This window comes from Lampetra planeri, chromosome 3 (genome assembly GCF_965212315.1).
Source record: "Lampetra planeri chromosome 3, kcLamPlan1.2.h2, whole genome shotgun sequence".
NCBI lineage: Eukaryota > Metazoa > Chordata > Hyperoartia > Petromyzontiformes > Petromyzontidae > Lampetra > Lampetra planeri.
In genome coordinates this window covers 15,153,925-15,176,380 of record NC_136109.1, presented here as the reverse complement: position 1 = coordinate 15,176,380, position 22,456 = coordinate 15,153,925, and the positions used below count along the sequence as shown (strand labels likewise).

The following is a 22,456-nucleotide window of genomic DNA, read 5'->3' as shown; positions in this document are numbered from 1 at the left end:
TTGGCCCTCCTCGTCCATCCGAGGGAACGCAGCATCAGCAAGAGCCAGCAACGCCGTGCGATAGGCCATCGCGGTCTCCGTGGCCGCTTTCCGTCTTGCGTAGAACTGATGGCGGCATGTAGAGGGAGGCCCGTAGACCCTGGCCAACAAACCCAGCGCATCCTTCAGCGTGGAGCGGTCCGACTTCCGTGCAGCCCTGAAGGCCGCGAGCGCATCGTCGTCCAGCATGGCGGGCAATGCCCGCAGCGCCGTAGCATCGGACCACGCTGACATCTCTTGATGCGCCAAAAACCTTCGCTGAAATTGGCCCCAGTCTCCGCCTTCCGCCTTGAAGGCTGACAACGTGGGCAGGCGTTGCTGAAAAATGAAGTCATCCGCCTCGTGGTTCCTCTCCGCCTGTCCGTCGGTGTCTAAGATGGCGGCTCCAGCAGCAGACGTAAGATGGCGGACCCCCTCGCGCGCTGATGACGTCGATGCGCGCGCTTGGGAACCCACCACCACGTGGCGCTCGCCGTTCCCGCCAAAAGTAGGCCCAGGCGCAATGGCGGGAATCCCCCATTCGTTTTGGCGGGAATCTGCGGGGCGACCTTGTAAAATGTCCCCCACCGTCCCCGCTCCTCCCGACGAGCTGATCTCCGCCAAGATGGACGCGGCGGCGAGCAGCAGCTCCGCCAGTCGGGAGTGCGCCTCACGAAGCCCGGCGTCTGTCCCCGGTCGCTCGGCCGGCGCCGTCGACGGACCCTGCAGCGTGGGCAAGTCCTCTTCCTCACCCCCCGCCACCAGCGGCTCCGAGTCGTCCAGGTCTTCCTCGCGGTCAATCCCGTGGGTCCTACGGGTCTTCCTCGTCTCCATACTTGGAAGCCCGTTTCACTTCTGACGCCAGATGAAGTATTGGAAAATGACGGCAGGAAACTCCTTGACGGGAACACACTTCTTTTATTAAATCTTGACTTGTAACAATACAACGCGTGGCCTCTCTTCTTCACACCGCACTTCTCTTGACTCCGGATTCTGTGCTGCCGGCTCTCTGTGCCTCGTGTAGACTCCGCGCCTCGGCTACACTCTTCTCTCGCCTCGTGTAGACTCTGCGCCTCTGCTACACTCTCCTCTCTCGCCTCGTGTAGACTTTGCCTCTCTCTCGCTGGCTACACCGTATGCATACTCGGCTCGTGCAGACCGTTCTCTCTCGCTGGCTACACCGTATGCATACTCGGCTCGTGCAGACCGTTCTCTCTCGCTGGCTACACCGTATGCATACTCGGCTCGTGCAGACCGTTCTCTCTGGCTGGCTACACCGTATGCATACTCGGCTCGTGCAGACCGTTCTATCTCGCTGGCTACACACTATACATTACTCAGCTCGTGTAGACCTTTCTATCTCGCTGGCTACACACTATACATTACTCAGCTCGTGTAGACCTTTCTCTCTCGCTGGCTACACACTATACATTACTCAGCTCGTGTAGACCTTTCTCTCTCGCTGGCTACACACTATACCTTACTCTCTTCTACTCTCCATTACTCTCCTCTCCGGGCTCTATCTCTACACCTTCGTCTTCATTCTTAGATGGTTCCACTTCTGCCCCTTGCTCCTCTGTGCATCACCTTATATACCCCTTCTTCCCGGGAGACGGAGCGGATGCGGACCTCAACGTCGGCACCGCTCCTCCGTTACCCAATCCCCACGCGCTATCCCCACGATCCGGTTCCGCTCAGCGCGTGTTTCCACTCCCCGACCAATCACACCGCGCTGCTACCCGATCACTCCCTCTGGGCGCGTCACCGGCACACAGCCAATCAGCAGCACTACCCCCACCCGCGCACTGACGCCTGCTCCTCCCCGTCAGCGCGCGTCACCACACACACACCCGTACATACGCGCTGGCACACGACATATACACCCAGCGCGTATCACCACTACAATAGTACTAGTCCCGTGCAGAGCCCCCCGCCTTGCCTAGATTGCCCAGCCGGCCGAGGTGGCACCTTGGCAGGCTGGGGCTCAGCTGCTACCCACCCACCCACGATCCCCCCGCCCGCTCTGCAGTAGTTACTACGGCCTATAGTAGTACCATCTACCGACTCTATAGTAGTAACTGCACACATTTGGGTGGCGAGGGGGGAGAAGAGGACATCACATTGTGAAGAATGAACCTCAGCGTTTTGTGCATTTATATTGCATTTTTAACGTAAAAGAAAATGTTTCCTCAACTCCACCGATCACGTGTGTGCGTTGCTATGTGCAAACACGGCTTTGTCGCGCATGCGCAAATGTGTGCATTGGCGTGCTGAGCAGCGTAAGGAAATAAATAATCATAAATAGCACTAAATTGTTAATTTAACTACTTTTAAGTTGACGGATGCAACAATGGAATAGCGCTGGCTCACCACTTGGCTTATGGCGTGGTACCTGGGTACTTTTTTTTACGTTTACCCCACGGTTTGCGAACCAAATCCTTCGCAAGTTTCGTACACATACAGACACACAGACAGACACACGCACAGACACAGACAGACAAAAAATGACGTTCATAGGTAAGATGCAGTTGACTTACTGAGCCTTCCTATGCTTTGCACTCCTATCGTTTTTTTGTATTTGTTGTTGTAATTTTCTGACCCACCCTATTTGATATCTGTGAAAGAGAGCTTAATAGTTCATCGAATTCTTCCAGGATAAATTAAGATTCTGAATCAAAGCATGTGAATGTAATCGCACGTGTTACAGTGTGCCTAACAGGTGCCCAATGTGCGTATCTGTGTAAATATTTTTTTTTAGTTGAATCCTTTTATAACAAAAGTTCCCTACATCAGCTGTCTTACTCGCTATATCTTTTACACATTGGCTAAACATTGCAATGCGCTGCACGTTCTACCATTAACATTCATATTAGAATACATTACTGTACAATTCACCTCTTTATAGTACATGGTACATTGTGGTCCATATATTTGCAGCACATGCAAACTGCAGCCATTCTCCGTACTGTGAGTTAGATTATGATTCAATTGCCATGTAATTTCACATTCTCAGTGTACTCTATCTTGTCAGAACATATCCACTCAAAGTGCAATATCTGCCTGACTTGCATTCCAACCTTCATAGGTCATCCTGACCCAAAACAACTGCAATCTTTGCATTGGGACAATGTCTAGCTTGTCTTCAATGTTTGGAGCTGTTTTCAATTATGCAAACAACATGGCTTAAAATAGGCTGTTTATTTTTGGCCTAGTGCATACTTGCTTTCAGAACTAAATTGCAGTGAATGGCTGTGTGACTTATAAAGTTAAAAATAGCTGTCTAATGAGTAAGAGTTATTTTTGAATAATACATTTGAATGACATACACGAAGAGACATACATTTAATAATAATTATTTTTTTACTTAAAGTTTTTGTGACTGCAGAAATGCTTATTCTTTGGGTCTTTCGGTAAAGTCACATAGATAGGTTCAAAGAAAATTACAAAAAACTACAACGTTTCGATCGTAACACAAGCAGCCGTCATCAGGAAAAGGGGGTTAGCCTCTAAAGGCAAGCTCTTTATAAACGTTTGAAATGGGCATACCCCAAGTGTCATCAGCATGGGCGGGCAGCTAATGTTAATGTAAGTGATGGTACTCGTAGAGGGCAACAATTAATTGGTGGAAGCCCACCACCGGTCCCATCACTGCCCACTACTACCATCACCACTGGCAGTACCATCGTGGCCCTCTACGAGTACCATCATCTCAAGCAGCAACCTCCACCGTCAACAGTGTGAGTGTGTAAAGCGAGGTGCAATGATTACTTGGCAGCCCTTTAATTGGTGGAAACCCACCACCAGCGCCGTCGTTGCCCTCTACGAGTACCATCACTTACATTAACATTAGCTGCCCCGCTCATGCTGATGACACTTGGGCTACACCCATTTCAAACCTTAAAAAAAATGTGCCTTTAGAGGCTAACCCCAAGTTCCTGATGACGGCCGCTTGTGTTGCGATTGAAACGTCGTAGTTTTTTGTTATTTTCTTTGAACCTATCTACGTGACTTTACCAAAAAACCCAAATAAGAATAATTATTTTTTCAACAATTATATTGTGCAGTTTGGCGGTATTTCAATATATTACTAGCTGAAGTTAAAGGTATGTCTTTTAAACTCACGCTTTCTGTGCAGAGTTTGTATGTTGTCCCCCTGTTCTGCTTGGGTTTACACTGGTATTGGCCGAATGTGCCAATACTTAAAAAAATATGCACATTACTCAATTTGGGATTACACATCGCAACACTGCCCTCCTACTGCAGAAACTTGGCAGGACCTTTCTGAAAATTGTCTTGAGACTCAGTGAGGGGTAAACGAGTACAATAACAAAGTAATAACATTCACGTGTGCTTTGTATAACATAATTTAGGGTCAGTTTGACATTTCATGATCATATTATTGCACATATCACCGTAACGTCGACAGTGTCTTGGGATGCAGTTAGATTTAGACCCTAAATAACTGCAAATTGTATTGTAACGTTTGACCCTCACTTTCCTCTACAGAGGTGGGAAAACTCATATCAACAATGCTTAAGTTAGGATAACACGAATGTATTAAATGTATTTAATAATATTACTCAGGGTGTATTGTTTAACTTTTAAGGGACCTAATACACATTGTGTTCAACGACCACTTAAATCGGATTCCGAGATGACCTTATCTTTTTTCACATATGATCGCTTGGCAGAAACATGTAATCACGATAAACTATTGTATTATTGTGTATATAGTATGCCATACAATATTTTTTTGACTTAGCATACAACGGCAGCTAAATAACCACTTTGTGAATGGAATTGTGACCTTTAATCCTAAAAATTGAGCAACCTGGGGGGATAATTTAATCCCGACTAAGACGGAGAAAAAGTGTTCACTTCAGGAATGTAATGGTTTATTGATTCAGAAATTATACTCGAATTTTATGCTAATGCTACAAACAGTTATTCATACGTGTTGCACAAATAATATATTTTAATTTTTATACCACTATAGATCCCACTCAGTATAACATTGAATATGAAAAATGTTTCCACCACTATATATCTTATAGATTTGCACGACTGTTTATTATATAGACACCACTATAAATAATTTTTATTCACACCACTGTGCATTTTATAGATAATTATCACAGTATAGATGCATCTCCACATTTGAGTCCATAAATGCACTCCACCACAGATTCTATCTCTGCATTCTCAAGAGCAAAAAACAAGTGATCTGTTAATTTATTTCATAACCGGAATTGGGACGTAACATTGTGGAGGGATGAACTCCCTTACTTCCATATTGTAGTATGTATGAATAATACATTACATTTCAAAGGATATGACAGATTTATGTAAAAAATATGTATTTTTAAAAAGTTGACTCATCTCTAATATATTGATCAGGTTGATGACTGGGAAACATTCTGATCCATGTGCTGTCAGTCCAACCACCTCATCTGAACCTAATTTGTCACAAAACTATGTTGAATCCGATTATAATCTAAACTGACAGTGCCCGAAACGTATTTCTCGTAGATAAAAAAACAAGCTCGGTGAAGAAACAACTTGTTTGTCTGACAATTTTCTTCAGAATGATGGCAAAAACAATGCTAAACTTTACAATTATTTGAGCATTTACTCAACAAAATGTTGGTGGGAACTGCCTTTTTTGGTCACAAATTAGTAGGTGTTTGATACTGCCTGAGGTTAAGCCACCACCTGTATCTATCTTTATTTGTCCTAATTGAACATTTTGGTAGGTGCCAGAAGATACTCGTCTCATGCTCGCTTGCATGTATTTATTTGTGTGTTTAATGAAGAAGTTCATATTGTTAGTCTCTTGTGTTTCTGTTGCTGCATTACATTATAGGCCATAGGGTTTCTGCTTAGAAAGTGCAGAATTACCCCACGTGTTATGCATAAATGTTAATTCTATATGGCTATAGAACACATTCCTTGCTTGACTGTGTGTACGTGTTGCTCTGAATGTCCAACTGTTCATCCAATGGCAATGGAGCACTGGTAAAACGACTGCATATATAGAGTGGATTTTCAATAAACAACATAAGAGTGCCTTATTGTTGATTTGACAAAGAGGCACTCAAAAAGGCACCTGCACACGCACGGCAGCGTGAAGGATGCCACTGACCGCATCTCACGTGCACACATGCTGAGCAAGGCGAGGGGTACAGCTTGCGGCTAATGGTGAACAGCAGGGGTGGCTCTCTTACCCTGCTGATATGGAAATGCATGTCAAAAGCCTATATGTGGTGTTTCCTTTTTTTCCGATCTGTTTTTAGACAGACTGCAAATGTGTTCGAGCCATTCTAGCCAACCACAACATACCTTTTCAAAACGTGTATATATTGTAGGCTAGGATAGGTGTGAGTCCTTACTTTTTTCACCTTCGCTTACCTACACGACTGGCACATAGAGCTTACCCAAATTCGATACTGCCGTAAAAAACGAAGCATTGCCTGGTAGGATGGGGATGGTTTAGTTACATTTGTATGTTTTTGGGTGATTTTGTTTACCTTGCTTGTACTTTGCACAACTTCTATGTTTTTGTGTTGATTTATCTTGTAACCTTTTTACCCACCCCTACCGGACATCTGTGCAAAATAGCTTTATGGCTCATATAATTCTTCCAGTATAAATACATCTTCTGATTTGAAACCAAAACGTGTATTCAATTAATGGTAAATAATAAAATTGGGTAATATGCGCAATAAAAAGAAAAGTATAAGAATAAATATTTTCAATTTCTATATATATGTAATGGTTTCGCTTCAAACCAGCATTGACGTTAGGTGCTACCATTCACTCCGATGTAAATAATAAAAACAGTTTAACCGAATCGTGACTCATGGGAAGTTATTTAATCATCCTGCGTATGAATTTGAGCCAAAAAAAACCTGTGCGACGGTAATATTGGTATGAAAAGATGCTGATGGTGATTCTGTCCTCGTGTTCAAGGTGTGCGTGGTCCGAGTTCACAACTTGATTTGAAGATGTGCTTTGTGTTGGGCAGTTCCGTGGCAGAGCAGCTGAAGCGTGGAGAGACGGTGCAGGCCGAGGCCTTTGACAGCGTCACCATTTACTTCAGTGACATCGTGGGGTTCACGTCTTTATCAGCTGAAAGCACTCCCATGCAGGTTAGTGCTGGGGGCGAAATCTGGACCTGTCAAACGTGCAGAGTCTATGGGGTGACCTGAAATGTATTAGATTGGCGCACAGTACATCAATAGCATTGTGTGCTTAGCAGCCGGTGTGTTAATTTACGACAACTGCGCATCAACATTCATGGGAAGTACCTTTTTATAAGATCTTTACAAAACACTACAATGCTGATTTATAGACTGGCAAAATGTAATAACTTCTTAAGAACCTGTAGAACGGATATGGACACGCACATCGAGAGGACTTAAAGGGCAGCTGATAACTGGGAGTTTTATAAGAATGAAAAGGGTGTTCATGAGGCTAGAGTTATGAGAATAGATGCGATGGGGAAACATACAATGTGCACTATCATGTAGGTTAGAGAGAATGTATTGGATAGAGAGAGACAGCCAAAAGCCTGGGTATGTAGTGAAGTGGGAGTCGGCCATACAGTTTAGTCAGAGGGACGGAGTTCCAGAGGTAGCAGGGCAAGCAGATGAAAATATTATCTCATTAAGCAGAGGTTCTTTTGCGAGTTTTCGATAAAAGACCTTAGCTTCTGTAGCAGATGGCATGAGGAGAAGAGAAGAGTGAAATGGGATGGAAGAGGTAGGCAAAGGTAGGTCCATCCATGGAGAAACATAAAGAAGGGTTAAAACGGTGAATGTGTAGTTGAGCTAGTACTGCTGGATTGGGAGCCACTGTAGAAATGTTAGGAATGTATTTAGGCATAGAATGAGCAGAATAAAAGTTTTGTTTGGAAAAGTGGAAATATATACATTTTCACAGATTTTTGTTTTTCTCTGAAAGCAATGCTAGAGATTCAGCAAAAGTTTTCTGATTATGGGAGTCCGATGATAATATTTTCGAGATTATAGTGAAGCTGCAATCATGCAAGTGAGTGCGATGAACATTACCAGTGGCATTTATAAATGCCTTTATGTAGGAGACCAACAAATTGGGAATCAATGCAGTGGATCAAGGATGAAAGATTATGTTTTTGTTTGAGACAATAGCAATGGCGTAACTGGAGGTGGACTGACGGCAAGGTAAGGTGGGAGAGGTGGTGAGGCAGGAAAAGGGCAGGCAACACAAGAAGGATAATCATGGACTGAAATGTCAATAATGGTTTTCTAAACCTTGTCAGAGAAATAACAGGTAAATAGCTGGTGATTGACAGGGTAATTGAGAAAGTAGGGTTCTGGGGATGCAGAATTGAGCTTGTGCACATAATACTTGTCAGCCGTGGTGATGCATGGGGAGTGTTCCATGAAGAGGGAAGAGAAAAACGTATGATACATTCAAAGACTCGATGCTTTCCTCATAATTTCAAAACAATTGAATCAAACATGTTGGATCATTGAACACTAAAAGTGAATTGCCTAAAAATATATAAAATGTATCATTTGCATGATGTAACTTAATCTGTCCTCATATGAACTTAAAATGTTTTTATATATAGTCTGCTATTATCCCAATACATCTCTAAATAGTATTTGTTTGGAGTCGACTGTCACAAATATATTTATAATGAATTTCATTGATTAAAATGAAATCTATTTCTTGTAAGGAATTACATTTGTTTGCAAGTCCAAAAGCTAACATAGCGTTTAATCAACCATAAATTAACACAGACAATTAGTACATAAATATAACACGATCAAATTTCCAATCGCAATCTGCACACCCTCCCTACTTGAGTTATATGACTTCTGAAATCCAATCCCGATTGACTAATTGGGATCAGATTTTTATGATTATATTTATTACACATTGTACTGCAATACTGTATTACCGTAAGTGTTAAGGAATTCGCTATTCATTTTAAAGATGTTATTTTTATATTCATGATAATGCATCAAATTGTGCGTGTAAGAATCTATAATTTCCTATTCATATATACAGTATTGTACGTGAGCGGTTCCTTGGTTCGTGGAAATTATGTCGCTACTGTAAACTGTACATGCGCTGAAGAGGGAAAACTATATTTGATTCATGAGTAGAATCAGGGAACAGATATGTGACAATAAAGTGAATCATGGAGGGAAAATCAAGACCAGGGAAATATTTAGCCACAAACAATTAATTGCGATAAGTGCTGATGCTCACAACACATGCATCGATTCATAAGAAATTACTTCTGTTTTTTACTTGTTTATAGTTTTTTTTAATTACTATAGATTTTCATCGTTATCAATCATCACTATCAGCCATGGGGAATCTACTGGTAGATGAAGGCCTCGCCAAGCAGCTACCACCTCTCAGGGTCCTGCAACGTATACTCTACCAATCACCTATTCTTGGTTCTTTCGGTAAAGTCACGTAGAAGGGAAATAATAAAATTATAAAAATAAAACAATGCAATTCTCACGACGTTTCGATTGCAACACAAGCAATCATCATCAGGTGTGGAAACCACAGCAATAAAAGTAAAAAAAAGTGGCGTTAAAAAAAAAAGATTATTGCTGTGGTTTTCACACCTGATGATGATTGCTTGTGTTGCAATCGAAACGTCGTGAGAATTGTATTGTTTTATTCTCATTATTTTCTTATTTCCCTTCTACGTGACTTTACCGAAAGAACCAAGAATATGAATCCCTGCAGTCATGAAAGCTTTAGTTCGATACCAATCACCTGTACACAAACTGACCGAGCGATTATTTGCACCCCATGCTCCTTCACCTACCCACCCAATGCCGTGGCTGGTAGAGGTGTAATAATGTTCCAGGAGACTTTGACACCGGGGTTGGAGGCACACGTATTTATTCCGTGTCGGTACAGTACAGCACTGACATACAACATTGGAGGGGGTATCGGCCCCCTCACCCGTCTAACTGGGGATACACTCTCTAGTTACACCTAGCCTACCTCTGGGTCCTCCACTAATGGGCTAGAGGAGGCTAGCTAGCCCGACACTGGTAAGTCGGGCTTACGGTACCCGGAGTCCCAGACCAGCTCTGACAAGAGCACCGGCTCTGGCTCTCGGGACCATGCCACTGGCTCGATCCTGTGCGGCCCTGATAAGGGCGGCGATCCAGGGGAGTCCAGGGCTCTATCTATGATAATCTTCCGTCTTCACTGGTTTAGCTTAACATCCCTTCCTGAGCCCTCCGGCTCATCCCCTTTTATACCAAACCCCCTGCTCCGAGTCAGCCCCCCAGGCTGCCCGATGCGGACGTCGCTGGGAGCACCTGCCCGTGCACCGACATAGCCACGCCCACTGTGTTTCTTTCCCATCTGATTCCATTGTATACAGCCCCTCCGTAACACCCCTACAGAGGCATAGATTTTGGCAGTGAGGGGGGGAGTGGGGGTTGAACAACTTCACCACGCTGTTCAGATCAGATTGGTGAAGGGAAAATATTCCGTTGCGCCCTTTGCCGAGTACCTGATTGGTACAGGCGCCTCTGTCCAGCAGAGCTCGTCAGGTCTCCAAGGCAATCAACTCTCTTCACCGCAGCACGAGTGCTCTGTTGAAGTGGCAATATATCCACAAGGCAAAATTATCCTATAGAATCAAAACAACTGTGATATATAATCCAGAGTGCTGTACATCTACAGCTTGTATAGCTTATAACTCGTTATGCACTGGTGTGGTGCATTCTGTGTAATTGGTGAATAAACAGATCCGTCACCATTCTGTATTTCCACGCAAAATAATGTTGTCTAGTCTATTGGCCTCTGGGTCAGTATACGAAATTAATAATTTTCAATTCATTTTCATTTATTTGGTATAGCCTTGTGAGCCATTCGGCTCTTGAATCGGGTGCAACCGCAACAAACAAAAAACAAAAACATGAACAAGAAAACATCTTAAGATGACTATGCGGAAACAGAAAAATCCAGGAAAAAACAGCAAAAATCTTCCAGAAAAAGCACCGTACACCAACACTGTGCAAAAATCCCAGTGGTATGCAAGTCAAACAACAACAACCACCACAAGACAACTTAGATTAAAGCCATCAGTTTAACTCCGTACTCCAACAAACAAACAGCAGCATTTGTTTCAGTAAAAAAAGTGCTCTTACTAATCACGTCTGGTAAACTAGCCTTACTCTCTGGTTCTTTCGGTAAAGTCACATCGATAGATCTACGTAAAGTCACGTAGATAGATCTACGTAGATAGATCTACGTGACTTTACCGATAGAACCAGAGAGTATGGATTCCTGCAGTCACGAAAGCTTCAAATCAAGACTAAACTAGCCTTATTTATTTAACAAGTCTGACTGCAGATGAAAACCAGAAGTGCAAAACCAGTGCCAGGGTGTCCTTGCTCATACAAATGGCGTCTGGTTTGCATACCAAATGTAGAATTGTTAACACTGGCTCTACAATGGAGATGAACACCACTTCACACTTGTTGGAACTTGCAGACACATTGACTGTCAAAATGTTCACGAAGGAGATTAATCCCTGACTAGTTTCACCCATGTTTGAACCTATATCTCGTCTTGATGCAATCATCAAGAGGGTGGTCCTTGCACAAGTGTAGAGCTGGGCAGTTGGTTGCTTAAGTCGATTAATCAACAAACTATTGCAATCAACTACATATTTTATATGGTAGATTACTCATGCGCCTTTAAAATTGGTAGCCAACCTTCCACATCCTACCTCCTGAAGGTGGTAAACCCCCACGAAAACCACACCCAGTATGACACAGCTGATGATCCTGATGATATCGTACCTCCACCCATCACCTCCCATTTAGCGGCACACGTGGGAAATGTAGGCGAGGATTTTTTTTCCCAACAATTTTTGTGTGTTGTCGATTAGTTCAGTAATCGAACCAATAATTGATAGAGCAATTGGTTACTTAATTAATTGGATAGTCCAGCTTTAACCAGGTGCCTGCCCTCATGACTTTCTGTGGGTTGGCAGTATGACAGACTGACAAAGAAACCTCTGTAATACATCAATTGACAATAACCTTAGCAGGCTCTTCGTTAAGTAACCACTTCTTTTAGTAACTAATGAGTTACTGTGTATGTTATAAGCTCTGATGTGGTTTTTTTGTTCATTTCTATAGAGCAGTTTGTTGTCCTTCCCCTACACCTCCGATTAGCACGGTTGGCCGCATACGGTGCGAACGAAGTTCAACATACATACCTCAGCCTGGTTGCACAGTATTTGTCTTGCTTTATTTATCAAGCTTCCACAGTTGGAATACACTATTAAGCAAAGTTATACTGTCTCAGAAATTGTGATGGTAAACATTTAAGGGAACTGCACTCTCGAGCAGAGAGCTACCCCTTTCATCGGCTTAACGAAGGATTAGCTTCCATCTTAAGAGTGCTTTGCTCAAAAACGCTTCTCAACAATATTTTGGTTGGCATATACCACTTTCCTGTAACGAAGCTAAATCACACAACCATGAGTTAAACGGTACGTTTTTGTTTAGCCAGTCATGTTCAATGGCATTTTTGTTCATGCCTTGTTAGTGAAAATAACAAAATACAAGGAATAATTTAAAATTCATGCAATGTGTGACACATCACTGTTATCGTTTTATTTCACATTAAAAAAAAATATTTCTACCATACTGCGTCTCAAAAAAGCTACAGTGAAACCCATTTTTGTTATATTCATATTGCTCATACATTTTAAGCCTTTAGATTGAGATACGTTTTGGTGAGCAACCAAGCACTCTGAGCCTGTCCACGACACAGCATGGCACTGTAGCGACATGTGTAAGTCAAGTGACTCTGTCCTTTGCTGTCGGCTTCAATTGCCCGCGTTTTTAATACATCAATTCTGCCACTTTCTCATATTTGTTGATACATTTAGAGTTTGTATGCATCACAGGAAGAGCATGCTAATGGAAAATGAGGGAAACTGACAAGTCCCCTGCTCCATGGTGCACCCCCTGTAAATGGGCTGTCAGTAGCAACGGCAACCCTTCCTTTGATGCGTCGTCTTTGCTAGTATATCATCTCTCTAAAAGTCATTCACAATTAACATAAATTCCTAAAAAATATATCAAGCGTACACTGTGTGCGTGGAGATTAATGTTCCTCACGTGATTGTGGCGTCGTATTTTATAATGTGATATACGACCACAATATATCATCATATGGCCGGGTGGTGTTGCAGTTGTAGCCCCAGACTAACAATTAGAAAGTCAAATCCCTGTTGGCAGTCAACTTAGTCCATTATTTATCAAGTGTAGATACAAATGCTTGCCACTTCATGGGAAGTCAACAGTAGTTGTAATTTGGATAGCCTGGCACCTGCCACGGCAATGTGGAATTTTCACCTCGAGCTAAGGGCAGTCAACATAGGCAAGTGCTGCTACACCGCTTGCTTGAGTAGGAAGGCACTTGAATTATAGCATTATATCACGCAGATATATTTATTCTCCCTCCCCCTAATAATCACGTAATAATTGAAGCTAATGCTGTTGGTGCTCCCGCAGCTCATCATCGTTGCTTTCATATTGCTGGATCCCAAACCCACCGTTGTTGCAAATTCAACAACCCTCCCCCAAGCACTACTCTAGAAACAAACCACCACCTGGCTTTCGTCTTCCCTTTGAGTTGCTAACCCGTGAGTGTCCAAGCTAATGTTGTCTAAGTAGCCTACCTTCCTCAATCCAGCACACGTGCTCCGCCCATATAAACATATATACCTGATTATTTCTACAATATAGTACTTTCCTGCCGTGTTTAATCCTTTAAAATTCCAAGATGTTCATTCTCTATTGCCATGGTAATCCATTAAACACTTGCGCACGTCTCTATTAAACTTACGGAGGAGTCCTTTTTTGTTTGTGTATTACGTTTTTTATCCAGCAATACCGATATTTCTACTCTCTTAAACACCCACATTTTACATCAACGATAATCACTCTTTAAAACGTATTTATTTTTGTTTATAAAATACAATTCCACCATGTAAATGCTATTTCTCTTATACTCCTTCTGGCCGTGGCACATGCCTATAATCCAGCACTGTGGAGGTGAGGGTTAGTGGCTCAGAATTGTTGAAAAACACCCTTCCCGTGGGAATCGAGGTGCCATACCCTGGCTTGGCAGGAGAAGGCTCTACAGCAAATGTGGACTCCACCTGTGCTGTCTGCATGGGATAAAGTGTTGCCCCCTCACATTTCAGTTTCCTCTCATATATAAACATTCATTCGTTGGCCAATGCCATTTTAATATATAGAGGATCACAGAGCTCGGGGATTAATTTAGCCTTAGCTCACTGCTTGGCTCCCTTTCCTGCTTGTCCTATGGTTCCTCGTTGCTCTGAGTCATTCTCTCTCTTTGAGAATGAACGAATACTGTGCACGTTACAATATTCAATTATGATCAATCCACAATATGACTTACTACTTTAAAATGTTAACTTCCTGATGGCACACGTGATAAAGTTGTATGAACGAAATCTGTAACCACCTCTGATTAGCACGGTTGGCTACGTACGGTGCGAAAGAAGTTCAACATACATACAACCACTGCCAGTAACCTACTTTTTTAAAATGAAACTAGTATTTGGTGATGCAGCGTTGGTGGTGGTGCGTAAGCGGTGGTGCTTTACGCACCACCGCCAACGTCGTTCGTGACCAGGCAGCCGTCACCTGCCTTGGTCACGCTGTGCAGTGTTCCCCGAATGTTAGTGAAATTAGGAACGATGGTCACCACCTTATGTATTGTGTTCAGGTTGGTTGTTATGCGTTAATAAATTGTGTTGCTTCCAAGTTGAGTGTGCGCCTAAATCGAACCCACTACAAAAATAATAAAAATAAAATCAACCAAAAACTATGACGTTTCGATCACAACACAAGCGATCGTCATCAGGAGGAAAGAGGGGGACAGCTGCTGCTGAATGCAGACTGTTTTATAGGTTTAATAGAATGGTGTAGTCATAGGGTCACCCATTTTAAACCTATAAAATAGTCTGCATTCAGCAGCTTTCTCCCTCTTTCCTCCTGATGACGATCGAAACGTCTTAGTTTTTTGTTTATTTTATATTTATTATTTATATTAATTTGTACCTATCTACGTCACTTTACCGAAAGACCCAAAGACCTTTGATTATCTTAATGCATAATAAAGGTTTTTGGGTTATATCGCGTAAGTATAAATGTGCCATACCCCTCCACCATCCGACACAGCCAGGAAGGTTTGTCACGTAAACAACGCGCCAATCAGTTACTAATTCAGTCCACTGGTGTGTTGGAGTGTAAAACCACAACATTTACAATCTGAATACGACGTTTCTCTGGTAATTACATCCACCATCATCGGGCGATTTGCCAGAATAGTGAAGCCATCCACCAGCTTTCGGTCTTAAATGGAGCATTCAAATTGTAAATGTTGTGGTTTTACTCTCCAACACACCGGTGGGCTGAAGTAGTAAATAATTGGCACATTTTTACATGACAAAGGGTACGACACATTTATACTTACGCGATCTACCTCAAAAACCTTTATTATGAATAATATTGGTCGCGAAAGCCTACGTGTTAAACTATCATAATGCATTTCCCCCAGTAACTGTCTTTACTAATACTTTCTACGGTTGCTGTAAAATAAACAACAACCAGCATTTTAATAGCAAAGTATTGCTTTTAACCAAATCATGTGTAAGTGACTGCAATAAACATATCCATTAAAAGGTACTGATATTGCTTTCTACACAACAATAACAATATATTTATCTTAATTCACGTAAAAATGCTGCTGTTTAGTGTCATCACTGTCTGTGCGAAAGGAAACACTACTGCATTACCTCTTTTCAATTGAGTAATGAGTGTCTTGTATGCCTGTGTACAATGGGTTGGAAGCATATTTTATTTTCTGTCGTTATTGGTCACTAAATTAGTTCTCTTTTGCAGGTGGTCACTCTGCTGAATGATCTATACACATGCTTTGATGCCATCATCGATAACTTTGATGTATACAAGGTAAATGCTGTGTAAACCATGACTGATGCACACAGAACCAAATACTTTGTACACACAGGATTGCATACATACACACACATTCCCTCGCACCTCCAATTAGCATGGTTGGTTACTTAAGGTGCTATAGAAGTTCAATATACATACCTTTTGGCATTCTCTGGTCTGCCACTGGTGAGACAAGGCCATAAAGAACGTTGTCTCCGGTGTAAGCCAATCACTTTCAAAGTCAATGCATTTCTAATTATCAGCATTTTTTGTTTGCATGTTTGCCTTTATTCCTTGCAAAATTTATCAATTTGGTGTATGAACATCTTAAAACCTGTTTCATTGCCAGAAAGGCTAAAACCTCTTCTAATTTTTCATCCATATGTAGCGAGTTCAACTGAGTCGCAGACGTACTCTTGGAGACAATACATTTATTTAACACCAACACACGGGGTAACTTCCCCTTCACAGAATAACAACCTATGGTGGTGACCACCAGGCTAACTACACTAATTACTACGTAACTAGCTACTACGAATCGGGACCACAACTCGGGTCCAGGTACACGTGTTGGAGACTCGGAGAATGTAGACGAAGGTTTCTTCAGGATCAACAACAACGCCGGTCCCTCTGGGGGACCCGGCTTATATTCTCTGCAGTGTGGCTGGATCCACCCTTGGCCATGGCCACCTTCCAGAATCCTCGAGCTGGATCTGGACCCGGACCACGTGACCACCCGTAGCCCCCACTTGCGGCCTCTTTGTCGACTTAACTGGTCACGTGTCATCTTGGGTCAACCAGAGTGCCATGGCCTTTAGTAACCTCCTTCTTACAGCCGGCACTCCCACACCCTATCCTGTAGGGCTGGCACTGCATGCCAAGCGTGGTGCTACCTAGTGCTGTCCACCAGTGCTCACTGAGCCCCTCTAGGGCCAGTACTACACCCACATCATAGTGGTGTCCGCGATGTCGTTACATCTTACGCCGTGCCTCTCCAGGGCCGGCACTGTACAGTGACATCCCGCGATGTCACTACACATATATATGTAGTGATTCCAACTGAGTCGCAGACGTTATCCTGGGAGCAACACTATTTATTCACATAACAGTACGTAACATAACAGAACCTACGCTCGGGTCTTGAATGCCCATCTAACCACACTACGGCAGAACTAGACACGGTTCTCTATCCCGGTCCGGACCACAAGCTGGGTCCCGGACCGCGTGACTAGAAGCTTCTCCTTCCCGACGTGGATCTTCGAACATCAACACTTGAAGAACCCCGAGCTCCTCACAGAGCTCTCGTTATATGTTTCTGGGTTGGGGCTGGCTCCGCCCTCAGCCCCGCCCACCTTCTAGGCTTCTCGAGTTCCTTCTCGAATGTTCCCGAGAGCCCCTCAGAACCATGTGACCACCCCTCGGCCCCCGTCCACCGGTGGCTGCCTTCCAGTATCGTCCGGTCACGTGACAACAGGTCAGCCAGAGTGTCATGCCCCAGAGTAACCCTGGCTGGCGCTCCCTCTGGCTCCCTCACTGGGAGCCGGTGCCTCCGCGCGAACCAGCGCTCACCTAACCACCGCTAGAGTTGGTACTGCAGCCCGCAACCCGGGCTGCCCATGATCACAACGATATCGGCCGTAACTTCGCAAGCCCGGCACCATACAGTGACAAGTACAGTCACTACACATACATGGCATCCTCTATTTTTCAACCACATAAGAAACTATTCAGACTTAGGACTAAGCGACCGTACGTCATGGGCGTTCACATTGTATGTCGTAATAATAATACATTCATATTATAACATCATAACGTGATATTTTAAAAGTATTAAACATTAATGTTTTTCAATACAATACATGTATAATACCATTAATACAATAACAATAATTATAATAGTATATTGCAGTGACCATAAACATTGTTGTATAAATATTGGAATTTACTTTAAAAGCTCATATGATTGTTAAACAACAACAAAAATGTGATCATTACACTTAGCAGTAAAGCATTGGGGAAAGCAAAATAAAGATTTATAACATTGCCTTGCATATCCAGTACATGCTTTGGAAATGTTTTAGTGGAATTATATATATGTATAAAATATAATCAGAACTGAAATCACATTATTTAATAATCTCCCCACTAAATTTCATGCAACTGCATTTAATATAATATGGAAAGATTAAAACGAAAATTGCTAAATGCTTCAGTTGCCATTTCACAGCTTTCACACAGGACTCACACAGACTTCTACTGCATATGTGCCTTTCCTTCCAGTACCATAGCTTTGGCAAGATCAGCATATTGATGACTTCACCCTCTGCAAATCTCAGCACTTCATTTTTCATTGGATCCCAGTTTTGCCTCTCTTTCGAGAATGTTGACGACATTTAATTCACTTTAGTGACATGTTTGTGGCATCGTGTTTGTGGCATCTCTTGCAGGTGGAGACAATAGGAGATGCCTATATGGTGGTGTCGGGGCTGCCTGTGCGGAATGGGAAGCTCAACGCCAAAGAGATCGCCCGCATGTCCCTGGCACTTCTAGATGCCGTGAAAACATTTAAAATACGGCACAGACAAGAAGACAAGCTCAAACTGCGGATAGGCATTCACACAGGTAGACCACAAAGACGTTTTTCATTAAAATCGCAGTTCAATAATCGTATCAATCATAGGTTATGGCAATGGTTTTTAGTAGGATATAATTAGGCGGCCCACACAGCATCGGATAAATGGCTGTGATTACAACTCTTAAAAGTTACAATCTTGATTTGAAGTTTTCGTGACTGCAGTTCTTTCGGTAAAGTCACGTAGATAGAAAATTATTAATAGGTCACAACGTTTCGATCGCAACACAAGCGACCGTCTTCAGGTGAGAGAGAGAAAGCTACTGAAACAAGGTCTTATGTAGGCTTGAGATGGGTGCAGCCTCAGGGTAAGAGGGCGGGGCTAGAGATGGTCTGCTTGAGGTTGTGGAAGTGGCTATTGTATTGTGAGAGATTAGCATGTAAATGCACAAGCTTAGTATGCCTCAGCATCGGTGACTTGCCTAGTATGTCGCAGCATCCGTGAGAAGGACATCCAGCCCGTCAATACAAAGACATCCAACCTAATAATGCAACTCAGAGAGTCAGCTAAAATCGCAGGAAGGATGGAAACATCACAGTAGGTTAAGACTGTACCTGGTTAATCATGTCCTTCCAATGATTGCTAAATTTGTACCCATCTTTTTAGTTGAAGTTGTGTCTGTGTTTATATATCTGGATGGCTTCATGAACAAATCTATGATGATAGCCAGTGGGCTTGCAGAGTACCTTCGTATTGGCAAAATTTTGTGTTATTGCCCACAGCGTTAAAACAATGATCCGCAACAGCAGAGGTATTGGTTCTACCGTGCTTCAGATCTGCCTTGTGTTCGCGAACATGGTCCGAGACATGTCGTTTCGTTTCCCCAATTGTAGACACCAGGAAATTGCATGTCAGGAATCATATCCTTTACAGATGGGATCAAATCACGGATTTTGTGTACTGTGTTGAAACAAACCTGGATCTATCCATAATATGTATTTTTGTGTCGTTAAACATACTGAAGAGTACTGAGTTTTTTTTATTAATGACAAAAGTGACACTTTGCATCACTTGATTTGTTTGTGTATTGCTGGGACAATCATACGTTTTGCAGTGTTTAAATGACAGTATATTAATATATGTGCATGGCATTATGTGTCCACCTGACGTTACGCATATCTTTACAGTACAATTAACATTTTATCACTTCTGCGGACAATTTACAGGGTGCAAATGTCTCCTCTGACAATGCCAAATAACATTTGGCTTCACAGACAATACATTACCTCAAAAATGAGCAGTGTAATGTTAGTCATGTCGTTGTGTTTTAGGTCCAGTCTGTGCCGGTGTCGTAGGACTCAAAATGCCGCGCTTCTGTTTGTTTGGTGACACCGTAAATACTGCTTCGCGCATGGAGTCCAATGGTGAAGGTATGTGATTGATACGCGCGGCTTGATTATCTGAAAGATGTTAAAATTACAACAATGTTGGTGTAAATGACCTGATAAAAGTTTACAGTGGCTTATTGACCACAACAAGATAGACTTCAGTTAAGTGTAGCAAATTTTTTGAAAATGTATCAAATAAAAACACCAGGTTAAGAGGTCAGGATTCCAATTTGATGTCGCTGTACTCATCCCCACTGAGGTATGTGAATTTCACATTTCCACGGTGGATAGTCCTATAGCTTGCTTCTCCTATTTGGCATACATGTGTTAGGCACAGACCCTGAGGTTGAAAGGGTGGTCTATTTACATTTCATGACGGTAAAGCAACAAGGCAGTTACCAGGTGTGATTGAAGTATGTGGCCTGACATACAAGTATTTTCTACAATAAAGGGTGAATGTTCACCTAAAATTATACTATTTATGAGAGAATTACAACATCGGATAGCAATAGATTAACTGTCATTTTAATGTGGTATAAAAATTACATTTTGTGAGAACTGAAAAATGTGGAATTCTGAGCTGAAAGCAGTCATAAAATATATTTAAAAGAAGGACATGACCCTGCCTGAAATCCATTACTGATATGGGACATGCATTATGTGAATCTGTTCCATCGTGTTCTATGGTTAAGAGAGGGGTACACAATGTTAGTGTTGAAAGAGGCTCGTTAAGATGATCGATCCACAGCCTGGGCATCTTCCAACTTGAGCAACTCAAATGTCAATACAGTTGATGATCCCCTTGCGAACAACTGTTTGACAATTGTAAAGATTTCTGAGAATCTTGACCTTTTATATGATACCATACAAGCTGCCAATTTGAGGATACACAAGGTGTCTGTAAGATGGGCGTTTAGAATGTAATCTGTCAACCAGAAATGAACCAGTTTGGCATGGTTAGGCATTGCCTTTTCAGAGTGTAAGCCTCTGCTGTAAATGCATTGAACTCAACTTTGAGGGATGCGGTTTGAGTCAAACTATTTGCAACATGTTGGCATCATCACAGGGTAGTATTATACATACTTGCAAAATTGTGCAATGCAGTAAAAAAATAGGCGAGACAAGCTGGGACATTGCTCGTGAGAGTGAAGTCGTGTAATGTCAATGCATGGTTGAAGGGGTGAGATAGAGAGTTGTTCTGTGTGGAGATTAAAACCTTGGGACGTCAATGGATCAATTACATTGGATGTCAACGGGGACTATGTAGAAAAAAATGACAGTTTAATGAAGGTCAGTAATTGCTTTCAATCCCAGGCCATAGACTTTCCAATCCTCCAATTTAAATATCTTGCTCCCTCCCCTCACAATTACATCAGTAGTACATATAATGATGATACAAATCTGAAATTGAACTGCTACAGAGAGAAACCTCCAATCATTGTGAGATGTCCTTAAACCAAGTAATTAGCACATCCTAAGAATTGTCCGACTGTCCTATTCATCACATTAAGGGCGGTGACATGGGCTAGCGGTAGTGTGTCATTGCTTGTTGCAGAGGTTCATAGCTGAAATCAAGTGGCTGCCCTGATTATTACTGTGGGTGAAAAAACACATAATATGCAGTCTGATTCACAGTGCCGTCATTCGCACGAGTAGGCCATTGTGTTCTGGCATCAGGTTCATATTTGTCAAATTTGATAATTGCCAGGAAATTACTCAATTTGAATTATACATAGCAATCATTGCCCCTCACTGGAAGACGAATGCCCTAGGTCACTCTTGCAAATGAGGCTGTCCTGGTCTCTAGATTTCTCACCTGGTGAAGTCAAATGAACTTGAAACATTGATGGGGATGCTGCTAGCGTTTGTAAATAATAATCTCCACTCTTCTATTTTTCAGCTTTAAAAATTCACGTTTCACAAACTACAAAGGAAGTTTTGGATGAGTTTGGCTGTTTCAGGCTGGAGTTGCGCGGTGATGTGGAAATGAAGGTATATAAAGAACATTTTCTTTTGCAACTGCATTTATTTTGCACTTTGAAATTATATTTTACTGTTATTTACTGTTGCATATTTTAACAATCATTCCTTAAATATTCATACATGTGCATACATTCCAATCTTCCATGAGTAATATTATTTAAATATAGGGTCTCATGAATGTAATGTGATGGCTTTATACATATATATTCAAAATTAGCTCCAAATTGGTTAATTAATATAGTCTTGATTATCCCAATGCCATTCATAAGCTTGTAATGAAAACGACTTTTTATTTTTCACGTGCTTAACTACGTATAACAAATAAAATAGGTATTTTCGAATTGCTTGATTCATAATCTATCACAGCAATGAATTGACCGAAGGGCTGAATTTGTACATGTTAAAGGCAATTTAAAATCCATGAAGCAAAATTCATATTTATAGCTGTGTT

General features: G+C 42.2%; 1 protein-coding gene across 3 annotated transcripts in view; it reads left to right on the top strand.

Moving 5' to 3' along the window:
* Positions 1-22,456, top strand: part of LOC144738619 (atrial natriuretic peptide receptor 1-like) — a 121,496-nt gene that overhangs the window by 93,786 nt on the left and 5,254 nt on the right. For 2 of the 3 annotated variants that reach the window (XM_078621632.1, XM_078621625.1), the window contains 5 exons: positions 7,043-7,166; positions 16,008-16,076; positions 18,509-18,683; positions 19,966-20,064; positions 21,923-22,014. In XM_078621632.1, the coding sequence (XP_078477758.1) occupies positions 7,043-7,166; positions 16,008-16,076; positions 18,509-18,683; positions 19,966-20,064; positions 21,923-22,014 (559 nt within the window). Of the gene's footprint in view, positions 1-7,042; positions 7,167-16,007; positions 16,077-18,508; positions 20,065-21,922; positions 22,015-22,456 lie in introns of those variants that run through there. The other variant, XM_078621636.1, reaches the window with a different exon arrangement.